The sequence below is a fragment of the Tiliqua scincoides genome, chromosome 2 (assembly GCF_035046505.1).
Source record: "Tiliqua scincoides isolate rTilSci1 chromosome 2, rTilSci1.hap2, whole genome shotgun sequence".
In the NCBI taxonomy this organism is placed as follows: domain Eukaryota; kingdom Metazoa; phylum Chordata; class Lepidosauria; order Squamata; family Scincidae; genus Tiliqua; species Tiliqua scincoides.
This window is the reverse complement of record NC_089822.1, coordinates 129,273,265-129,285,728: the sequence shown is the minus strand read 5'-3', so window position 1 is coordinate 129,285,728 and position 12,464 is coordinate 129,273,265. Positions and strand designations below refer to the sequence as shown.

The 12,464-nt window shown below is 41.7% G+C and overlaps 1 protein-coding gene across 3 annotated transcripts in view; it reads right to left on the bottom strand.

The window, feature by feature from the left end:
* Positions 1-12,464, bottom strand: part of LOC136641521 (cyclic AMP-dependent transcription factor ATF-7) — a 125,008-nt gene that overhangs the window by 83,092 nt on the left and 29,452 nt on the right. For all 3 annotated transcript variants that reach the window (XM_066617362.1, XM_066617363.1, XM_066617364.1), the window contains one exon: positions 9,200-9,263. In XM_066617362.1, coding sequence (XP_066473459.1) covers positions 9,200-9,247 — 48 coding nt within the window. In that variant the 5' untranslated portion in view covers positions 9,248-9,263. The remainder of the gene's footprint in view (positions 1-9,199; positions 9,264-12,464) is intronic.

Sequence of the window (12,464 nt, the reverse complement as noted above, 5' to 3'; positions counted from 1 at the left end):
ATTCTTTTCTACAATCATGTGATTTGCCACTAAAAAGTCAAAGACAGCAAGGGCAGCCTGCCACTGGAAAGATTCTTGAAAGAAGAGGGCACCTTCTCTCCCCCCTCATCTTTTTTAATACAAGAGCTTGTATAACAGGAATAATCTATATTGGTTTGTATTATACCAGCTATAAAACACACCTTAGCTCCAGTGCCATGTTTAACCAATCACAGAAGCCATTTGTTGGCTCGTATATTACAAAGCAATAGAGATTTAAGGGATAATGATTATAGTGGCAGAGTATACAAAGCAATAAACTACTTTTGAGGTTGGTTAAATGCCAAGTGATGCTGAGGCTTCAGTGCCATAAACATTATTTCTATTATATGACAAGATAAGAGGATACAATAAAGCACAAAGAAGGGGAGTCATTTTCTAGCCTCATGCAGGTTCTGAGCTTTTGATTTCTTGGACGTTCTACAGATGACACCCTTAGCGGCATAGGTTTAAGGGGAATAAATTGTCCAAGAGGTAGGTTTAAAAAGCAGACAATTGTTTGAGGAAATGGTTTGTATAAAAGTGGTGATGTGATCAGACTCTAAGTGGTGATTTGTGGCACGTATTAAAAAGTGAAATGTTCAGATTTTTTTCCCCTTTCTAGCCATCTAAATTCTTTGCCTTGCAGGGTATAGTCAGTGTTATTACATCAACCATAAAAAAACTCTACTACAGCTATACTGGATAAGGCATACTAAAGACATTCTTGCATCTTAAATACTTTACAAACACTATCTACAAATGTTGTGTGTCCTTCTATGGCCCAAGGGTTTTTTGCCCAACTTAAGACTGGTGTGCCAGCTGCATCCTTTACCGAGTCAGTCAGATTCAACTATAGTTGCCTACACACTAGTTACTTTGTGTTTGGATTATTGCAACACACACTACTTGGGACTTCCCTTGAAGACTATTTTTCAATTTCAATAAACTTTATTAGGCATTAACTGAACACTATTTGGAAACTTTGAGTAGTGCAAAATGCTCCTGCTGCATGAATCTCAACTGGCACAATGTGGGGTGTGCATGATGAACCTCTGTTTTATCAGCTGCATTGGTTGCTGGTCTATGTGCAATTCAAAGTGCTGGTTGTGATCTTTAAAGTGCTAAATGCCACCCCCATTATGCAAATGCCCCCCCAAGATCAACTGAGTTTTCTTGTCCCACCACAGGCAGAGATGGTATATGATGGTGACATATGAGAGAGCCTTCTGCACACTGGCACCCAGGTTATGAAACTCCTAGCCCCTGGATGTAAGGGCGGTTCCATCATTTCCACTGTTCCAACAGCTATTGAAAACATTTCTGTTCCATTTAGCCCTTGGGGCCCAAGGTTATTTTTATACCTTCTGTCTCCTCTTCATTGTGCTGTTTTGTTTTTATTTTCCTGGCACTACATATTGTTTAATGTGTTATGTTATTGTACGGTATTTTTTATTACATTTGTGAGCTGCCTTGAGCGCCTCCCTTTGCCAAGAAGAAAGGCAGGATACAAATATTTTAAAGAAATATGCTTGAGATATAATAATGTGGGTAGGAAATAAAGGCGCATCTTTACCAATGAGTCATTCTATTTTACAACAGCCAAATAAAGTGAGAATTGCGCCTAACAAAAATTTTAAATAGCTTCCAAAAGTAGGGCTATTTTATTTTAGGGTACAGTCATTCTCACCGAGTAAGTCTCTGACAGAATTCTGAAACAGTGGCAAAGTATCTTGACCACAACAGGGAATAGGTTGAATTTACCCAGCCTGTCATTAGTGCAACTCCAGTAGTTGTGAGCCACCTTGCCAGGTTCCCAGTTCAACTGAATTTCACCTACCACTGAAATACACCCTTCTGAAAGGCCTCCCAAAGTAGATCGGCAATTGAGAACTCTGTGGTGGTGGGCTGAGTTACAAACAGTGCATGCATAGTGAGCAAAAAAATAGCCTGAATCGATCCCATCCACATCCCTGATGTGGCAGTTTGGTTGCATGAATGGCCACAGGTTTTCTTCTCTAACGACAGCAAGTTTATGTCTCCGAGACAGCTAATACAAGAGTGTATTTCAGTGGGTCTAAAGAGAAGGTTGCATCATTATACATTTTTAGTCAATACCTTTCTGCTTTAACGACATCACTAAAGTTTATTGCTCACATTCAGCTCCATAGAGGGTGTGTTTTATTATCTCTGAAGAGTATTTTAAATAGCTGTAGAAGATTATTTTAAATAGCCATTGGGGGATGCCCAGTACCTTCACCAACAGGGCTATTTGGATCTATTTCCCTTGATATATAGAAAATGGAAGGTTGACTCATGCAAGAAGTTCTGTTCTCTCAGAGAGCTACCACAGCAGCGAATACTTACATAACAGCATCAGATACACATATACTGTACCTGAATCAGATATATAATATTAATAGCGGAATCATTGTAAATGAAAACACTAGACCCTGTGTTTCAATCACTGAAATAAATTTGACCTGTGGCTTTTGAAAAGTTGTTAGCAATAGGTTTTCCTTTTTCTTTCCCGTCATTTTACATGGAACAAAGAGTGTGAAATTTTAAGTACCTAGTATTAACTGGTCTGGTATAAAATCCACCGTTCAAAACACACACACCCTTTATCTGGCTCCTTTCTTCATCTGGGCCAGAGCTAAGCCTCGCAAACGTGCCTTATGGCACATTTGCAACAATGCGTGCCTGTGATAAGCTGGCTCGCAGAGCTCAGGATTGGGCTCTTTGTCTCACTTCCCTCTGTAGTTTGAATCAAACAGTTTTGAGAGAATGAGTGCATGATGTAGGGGTAAGGGTGTTGGACATAGACAAGGAAGACCTAGGAGCAAATCCCCAATCATAAAGCTTACTAAGGGCTAGTCACCATTTCTCAAGCTAACCTATCAATGACAATCTTATGCATTGGGAGATAACCACATACGCTGTCCCAAACTTTTCAGAGGATGGGATTCTACAAATGTAGACTTTTTTTTAAAAAAAGGATAATTGTGGAAACAAAATGTCAAAAGGAGTCCATATGTTAAGTATACTGCAACACCAGCCTAGTTTTATAAGCTAAATTTATTGTACCTTATCTAGGAGCATTCAGCTGCTTCATCCATTCACACAACCCAACTTCACTCAATTCTTTTCTCTTGATGCCTGAAAGACTCTTAATGAGAATAGATTATCTCAGTAATGCTTGGGAAGTAGTTTTGCTCAGTTGGAGTGCCAAGTGGATGTCCATATAGTATTTTGCAAGAGGGAAACCATTAACAGTGGAATTGGTCAACTACGCACAGTTTTAAAAGAAAATCATCCACTAAGTGGATGAAAATCATCCACTAGATTCTTGCTAAGTCTTGCTCATAGATCTTCCCTGAAAAATTCCCAGAGTTCAGAGGTTCCACTATAAGGTTGTCCATGTCTTCAGGAGAAACATTCAAAAGCATGTCCATAAAACAAACCACCAAAAAAGGTTCCAAATACACCTGCTTTGAGTTCTGTTGTGTGTCTGCCATTAAAATGTTAATTAGTTTGATCACAAAACTGGTTGATGTGATCCTATGTCACACTGGGCTTTGGCAAAGGGTATCACAGCCCCTTTGGTTACCACTGCCTGCTTTGACGTCACATTGGCAGGCTTCTCTATTAAGGTGTCAGAAGACACTTTTATGGACAGAATGAAAAGATCTCATGGTTTTCCTAATGACAATTCTTTTCTGGAAGAAGAAGGGGGCATTCTTAACCCTTTGGGGAACGCCCTTCCTCTCACCAAGAGGCAAAGTCAGTTGCAAATGTGGTTTCCTGCCTCATTGGAGGTCACCCACCCCCCAGACCAGCCCTGCCTCTGCCAGGAAAAGGTCATGTTTTGATTAAGCTCTTGGCTTAGCATGTTCCTTCTTCTCTGTCCTCTTTTCCTTCTCCCACTCCTCCTCTCTTCTGCTCTCCCTGCCTTCCTGCCTCAGCCAGGACTCAGACCCTGCACATTAAGAAGAAGACTGTTAGGGCGCTAGGCCACACCAAGGTCAGAGCCAATTTTGCGCTATCCCAGCCAGTTTGCTATCCCAGCCAGAACAGAGGATAGTACCAGCATCATCTTTTAACATGTGGTGAGCAGGCTCTCTGACTGGGCTGCTGCCATACCATTCATTCTGGAGCTGGGCACTCCGTGCCCCTTGTAAGCAGTGGCGTCGCCGAAAGCAGCATGCACCAAGTGACCTAGATGAACACTGGGTGCTTGCCATGCTATAGTGCCTGAGATTCCCACTGCTTCCGCTGCAGTTACCTTTGGAAATTCAAAGTGACCCTAATTTTCCAACAGTTTACCATACCCAAGGTATTGTTTTTTCTACAATTTTGTACTGCTGAAGAACATCACTTCTTGCAATTAAACAAGTACTCTGTTTTTACATCACAGCGAGTCCAGGAAGACATACGTCAGCCTCTCTGGCCACCATGTATTATGCTGATTTCACACGTGGCAGGTAGGGTAGGCTTTGGTTAAGCAGTCAAGAGCTAGACTTTAAGTGGGATTCTAAAGCCAGCAAAAATTCTTTATTAAAATTAAATCACATTGCCTTTGTCTGTACTTCATGGGATTTCAAATGGTATCTGCAGGTACAAGTTGGTCGAGCAGTTCTGAAGCCTTAGAATGGGTAGATAATTGCTGCTTCATGCAATTTCTTGGCAACTGTGAGAACTAGACTTTCACCTTAAAAGATTAAAGAATTTGAATTCTGACTGAAGAATGCAAGCCAAGCAAATTTGACTCAGGACTACATATAGTCCTCTGGCACAGGAAAGACTGGATCTCTCTGTCCCCCATTCCCCTTAATGAGAAATACAATCTTGTCAAGCAACCACTTCAGAGCAAAGATGGGGGGATGTGGGAAGGAATGGAAAGACTAGTCACCTGTCCTCTTAGAAACGAAACCAGATAAACGACCTTCAGCAGGATCTTTTTAAAAGAAGTATATGCTTCACATTTAGAACTCAGCTGTGTTACATCAAGCTTACTGCTGGGAAGCGATCATGTACAGAATCCAAAAATAACAGCCATTAAAGACCTAGCAACCAAAAACATGTTTACAGACCCATTAGAAGCCCAGTAGTTTAGAATCTAGGTTGGAGGGGATAGTAAGTTCACCTACAGCGGTTTTAGGTCACCATTACCCTAATCACCACAGCACTTTTCAGAAGAAAATAAAATGAAAGAAACTGGGAATTAAGCACAAAAGCACACCCTCTCCACCAATCACCATCAAATCAAATAGCCATTTCACATATCAAGACTGCAGAGAAATGTCCTGGCAGAAATTCTGTTCAGTTTTGATTTCAAACATATTTCACTTGTTATTATTTTCTTCCTGATTTTTAACACCCTCCCCTGAACTACAAAAACAAGAAAAATAAAAGTGAAAAAAATTGAAATGGAAACGGAAAAGAATGGCTGCCAAATCTTCTCTTAAATTTTGCAACTTATTACAAAAATGAAGTGTCCATTCAATACAGTAATGTTTGGCAAGGGGTCTGCATTCCATTCCCAGTTCCTTCCACTTTACATTAAGAAGAAAACGACAACTCACAGGCAATTGAGTTCTTCAACATTTCATAAACTGCAAATCCAGAACTCACTTGATGATGTCACATTATCAGGTAAAATGAAAGAAAATGCTGTCTGTTTCTATTGGTCTGTACCCTAAGCAAAGACATATTAAAGGAGATAAGGTAACTTCTTTAAAATATTCTTTTCTTCTTTAAAATATCACGTACATAACAGAACACCATATTTTGGAAAACAAATTAATTTCTTGCTATGGAAAATAAAAAGACAGCCCACATCAGAGTGAATTTTCTTTTCAAACTGAAAAGGTACACATTGAAGGGATCTCTTCCTGAAAGGGAACAACGAAGCTTCATCCTTAATGTACACCTCAAAAGGCAGTCAAATGTTCCATGACCATGAGTGTTTTCAAGATGCCCATACTGTAAACACTGTGACATTTGAAAGGCCACACATGCTTGAACACAGACAGGGACATATGGTGAGTGGTGCTGGTAAGCCTCGATGCCCTCAGTTCCTCAGCATGCAGACAAGTGCATATCCCTAACACACATACATTGGGTTTCAATTTGTGTTTATAAGTGTGTCTCCCTATTCAGACAAAATATGAGATACAGACATGTTGGAAACACAACTGGCACATGAAGTGTGAAGTGGCTCTTTGTTTTCTGTAATATCTTGTATCGGAGAAGTATGTCAAGCGATAGTTGTTTACAGTATAATTAGTGCTTACTGCATTATGTTGGATAAGCCTTTAGTTCAGACATTACATTTCATGCTCGTGTGAGCCATCTTGGCTATCCATGGGGACATGCATGTCCCTGGTCAGGCAGACATTAACGCAAGTGCTTCTCAGAATACATAATGGTTAAAACCATAGGAGCGCTAACTGCCAAGGTTGTGAAGGATTTCTACAGAAATAAACCCCAAAATAAGAAGTTATCCAGCTTATTGTCCTACTATTTGATAAGCTAGCATACTGTGATAATTATATCTTTGTTAGTTTTGGTGCATTTAACCTCATTATTACCATACAATGCTTGTTAGCACTTTACACACATTTTCCAATTTGTATGTGGGTTGTTTTGAAGCCGAGATGTATAATTGTATACTATTAGCCATATATTGTTGGTTTTGCGACTACTCAATGCTTTACACCACACTTTGGGCTCTGTAGTTCCTCTGAAGCCCTTCCCCTTTTGGTTTTTGCAACAGGAAACCATGGCTTTCCAACAAACTTGACTGAGGCACAGGTTCCTCTCCACCTCCAAACATTACAGGATAGCAGAATGTTAAGATTTTGCTTTCACTTTAAGAACTGTGTTTCTGACTTGCATTCAAATGCAGGAAACTGTGAGCACAATCATAACCAGGTCTACTCAGAAGTAAGTCCTATTTTGTTCAATGCTGGGGCTTACTCTCAGGAAAGTGTGGTTAGGATTTTAGCCTATGGTTTATTAAACAACTTGTTAGATCATGCTTTTAAAATGAACGCATTCTATTTCTTGTGGGGACATAGAGGGAGGAGAGAATCATGGAAGTCCACATCTCTCCAACGTTCCTTCTCATTGTGGAAAACCATGGTTTCCCATCATGCCTGAACCCAGCCCCTATGAGAACAGTGATCCCAGTTATCAGCTAACAGTATTTTCCATTATTGTGGCAGGCAGAAAACACCACAATCATCATCACTATTGAGAAGCAGGTTGTTGTCAATGAACAACCACCAGCCTGAATCAGATGCCACATTTGTATATGTAATCATGTCGGACAACTCCTACAGATAAACTGTAATGGCTGAACTGACCCTCCAATTTCCAAGTGTGCACAGATTAAGCCCTGAAAATGTTGCTCTGCATTATACTGGTAAGACCCTCTCCCTATCACACTAAGGAAGGTTAATGCAGCATACATTGGGCAAACCTGGTTACTTCTAAGTAATCATACCTACGATAACAGCCTAAGGTGCCTTCTAACTATGTATGATACATTTTAAATGCACTGTGTCCCCCATTATGCAAACAGGCACACACGCACAGCAAAATGATTTCTGGTTTGGTATTCAAGTATGTTGCTAGAAATATACCTTCTTTGGTCTTGTGTCTGTATACAGGGTAAGATGCACAATACATATGAAACATCATGAACCTCAGTGTACTAAATGTCCAGCTGAATCAATCTACTTGCAAAGAATGCCAAGAACATTCACCACCCTAGGCACAGAAGTTTATCTTACCCACCCTTGACTATAAATGGGGAGATTGTTTCTCCATTCAAAGATCTAAATACTCATCAGAGGCAACTAACAATTTGGGTGCTATTAAAAGGAGCAGAAAGAACATAGGTTGAAAAAAATGTGATGCCTGAATCTCCATTCAGATCCTGGAAAGTTACAAGCTCACACAGTAGTAAGTACCACTACAATTAATTGAATTAGGTTTTTCTGTTGGAGATTTGTCTTTTCTTTCTTACCCTTGTTGTTTGTTTATTGTTTGCATATAGTATTTCATTGTACACTGCGCAGGAGGCCTTGCTATAGAACAGTATGTACAATTAATAAATAAGTCATTTCAAAAATATGTCGCACTGCCCAGCAAATGTGATAGCTGTCCTTCAGTTAAATGACCCTGTAGAACTGCTGTTTTCAAACTCCCCAGGAGTTTGAAACCCGCAGTAAGTCTTTGCGGGGGCAGGGGGAAGGCAGCAATGCAATCCCCAGGATTGCATCGCTTAGGGGGCTGCAGGGACTGGGATGCACTCACCAGTCCCTGCAGCAGCCATTCCTGTGTGCGGGGCGCCCTGCGTGAGCACCTGCAGGGCACCCCAGGTCAGGGGAAGGGGGAGTGGAGCGATCTGCTCTGCCTCCGCAAAAGCGGAAGCGGAGCGCAATCGCCCCACTCTCCCTTTCCCTGATCTGGGGAACCCTGCAAGTGCTCAAGCAGGGCTCCCCACACGCAGGGAAGGCTGCTGCAGGGACTGGAGGGTGCACCCTAGTCCCTGCAGTCCAATCAGAAGGGAAAGCAGAGCGATCATGCTCCGCTTCCGGTTTTGCGGAGCAGGGCGCAATCGCTCTGCTTTTCCATTTCCTGACCTGGGGAACCCTGCCGAAGGTTGCGCAAGGCTCCCTGCACCCCCGGGAGGTTGCAGGAGGCTTGGGCAAGTGCACCCAAGGCCCTGCAGCCCCCCTGAGCAGCGCGATCCGCAGGATCGCACCGCTGTCTTTCCCCTGTCTCCTGGTTGCCCCCGCCCTTTAAGGGGGCAGAGGCCAGGACCCACAGGCTGGAGCGTCGCGATGCCCCAGTTTGAATACCACTGCTGTAGAAGAAGAAAATAGACAGGATTTTCAGATAATACTAAACTGAAGTTCTCCCCCACACCATTCTATAGATAATACAAAAATACCAGCAGCATATGAATACGGCACAAAAGTCAGGCAAATTTCATTACTTTGGAGCCTTTGTACTTGCTCATAACTTGGATTTACACACTGCAAATCCTCGGATCTGATTACCTCCAGTGATCACGTAAAACACTGGCTTTAAACTCTTTGCCTTAGTGATAAAACAGCCACTTTGATTCACAACGACATACTCACAATAAAGTATACTGTAAACGTACCTGTCCACAGCCTGGGGCATTGCACACAAATGGCCTGTCGTCTCCCATATTTTTCACAGCTGAGCTACACAGGAAAAAAAAGAGGGGGGAATTATTAAACAAGCAAAAGATGATGAAGGGGGAAATAATTACCATCTGTGCAGTAGTTTCAGAAATGCATCAGTAGTGATAATATGGGTGTTTGGATGGACCATTGCTTGAGGGGGCAGAAAAGGCATAGAGAATTCCTGTGGTCAACATCTCTAAGGATTTTGAAGAAGGTAGCTACATCACTAGAGTTTTCTCCATCCTGCTTGTGCCAAGAAGTTAAGTGGAGGTGGAAAGAAAAGAGCAATTCCAGCCTGTGCCATGAGGTTCAATCCTACAACTAGGTACTGCTTCTTTATTGCAGAATATAAAAGGAGGAAAAGCTAGCATATGGGGGTGGCAAGTACAGGTGCATGAAAGTTGGCTTTACCAAGTTCCTCCTGCAAAGATGTTTCCAAGATATGCCTACACAACGCAATGTTCTCAATGTTCTCTGTTGGTGATTTAGCACACACAAGTGGAAACACACAAAGCATCTTACCACAAAAGGACCCTAAACACTACCACTGGGAAACTAGCCACAGTTCCTGGTGCTGGGATCACTAGCCACCAACAGAGTGAGAAGGAGCCATACAGGTAACACATTTGGGTGAAGGTAATTACATGCATTTCACCAGTGGGCCTATTCCCTAAAATAAGCACCAAATACAAAAAAATAAAAATAAATTTATACCCCGCCCTTCTCCCCAAAGGGACCCAGACACAGACACTGATGTTACAATAACCAGTTAATAAAGAACCCCCCCTACCACACACAGGAGAAACAACGTTCATGGACTATAAATATATTTCATGGTCTGAGAAATAAAGGAGTAAAAGCAAGAACAGTGAGAACAGTCTCAGCTCTCGTACACTTCAGTCCTGACTCCATGTTGTTTTGCTGGTGTCAGTCTCTAATGCTCATTCACAGGAGAATATTCTGCATTAATTAAGGTCAACCCCTTTTAATCATCCATATGGAGAAAGCGGGCAAAACTACTAATCTGTTTCAGCTCATCTCACCATCATAAAACCAACTTGCTCACTTCTAGAGAGATTCTACAAACAGCCACATACAATCAAGGCACAAGGAGATAAATCTGCATCTTCTTGATGTACAAGAGGTATTTTCAGAGGGAGAGAGCTAAGTTTGTAATTAATTAAAGGGCTTATAGAAGTGGTGCTCCATTTTACAAGGCCAGAATCAAGCTCCCCAGTGAATAAACTACAAGACTGATGGCAAGAATAGTTTATCATTGAGTATAGCCAAGGATAACAAAGCATCAGTCCTATTATGCTATAAGTGAAGCTATTCTTACTAATAAAAAAAGGAAAGAGTAAATAAAGAAAGCCCTACCGTGTAAATTCTAGAAATGATAGTTCCATCCACCCACTGTTTTTTAATAGCTGGATTTAAAAAGCTGCAATAAAGCAAACATTATCTCTTCAGGGAATTTGCTGTGTGAACATATTGCAGCCATTTATATTGTTTCCAATCACCTCTCAATTCGCATTGAGAAGTGGGTCAGTTTGAAGCCAAGAAATGTTACAACTCAAGCAGAATGCTACCACTGTGGGAAGGACGCAGAATTCAGAAACACAGACTTTCCTAAGGTTGCTTCTAGTATGTGTAAATTCAAGATTCAGAATGTACCTGTTTGTACTTAATAACATGCAAGGTGAATGTCGAGTGTTATTTCACAATGCGTACAGCATAAACATATGGTGTGTACCTGCAGGGTGATTTTTCCCCCTTTATTCATGATACACACATTAAGAAAAAAAGGCATGGATTCATAAATGCTAAGGATTTAATGTCACTTTCAGCCAATATAATGTGTCAAGTGGCCCTTCATTTGTACCTAACACACAGTTATCAATTCAAAAGGCAATGCTAATATGGGATGAACTGTTATTTTGAGGTCCCATGAGAAAGAAGACTGACCAATTTTCAGTGAATCACCTAGCAATTGCTAAGAAGTGCAAGGGCATTGCATTCTCGGGATCACAGCACAGACTAGCTATGCCGCCTTTGTCCCAAGTGAGAGGGTGGCAGCTCGGGGGCAAGCTTTCTCTGCGGTGGCGCCACAGCTATGGAATGCCCTCCTGGGGTAACTGAGAACTGCTTCCTCGCTCATGGGTCTTCAGAGAGGGCTCAAAACAAACCTGTTTCGTCTGGCATTTGGCTGCTGAGTGGATACTGCCCTCTATGCCTCTTTTTCTTTTTCCCTGTTTAGATACTCTTTTTCACAATGTAATGTTAAAATTAATGTTTTACTACCTTATTTGATGTTTTTACTTGTTGTGATACTCTGTACTTGACTATAAAGCTTTGTAATGCACCTTAGCATTTGTTTTGGCATGAGAAAGGCAGTGTATAAATTTAAGAACATAAGAAGAGTCCTGCTGGATCAGGCCAAGGGCTCATCTAGTCCAGCTTCCTGTATCTCACAGTGGCCCACCAAATGCCCCACAAAGCATATAAGACAACAGACACAACCTGTGTCCTGGTGCCCTCCCCTGCTTCTGGCAATCAGAGGAAGCCTACCTATAGCTTGCACAAGCCTACCACGACTCCTAACCTGTAATGAACTTTTCCTCCAGAAATTTGTCCAATCCCCTCTTAAAGGCATCCAGGCAAGATGCCATCACTACTACCTGTGGCAAGGAGTTCCACAAACTAATTACATGCTGGGTAAAGAAATATTTTCTTTTGTCTGTCCTAACTCTCCCAACACTCAACTTTCATGGATGTCCCCTGGTTCTGGTGTAATGTGAGAGGGAAAAGAGTGTCTCTCTATCCACTCTGTCCATCCCCTGCAAGATTTTGTATGTCTCAATCATGTCCCTCCTCAGGCGCCTCTTTTCTAGACTGAAGAGGCCCAAACGTTGTAGCCTTTCCTCATAGGGAAAGTGCCACAGCCCAGTAAACATTTTGGTTGCTCTCTTTTGCACCTTTTCCATCTCCACTATAATCTTTTTCAGCTGCAGTGACCAGAACTGGACACAATACTCCAGGTGTGGCCTTACCATTGATTTGTACAACGGCATTACAATATTAGCTGTCTTATTCACAATGTCTTTCCTAATGATCCCAAGCATGGAATTAGCCTTCTTCACTGCTACAGCACATTGGGTCGACACTTTCATCGAGCTGTCCACCAGCACCCCGAGATCTCTCTCCTGATCTGTCTCAGAC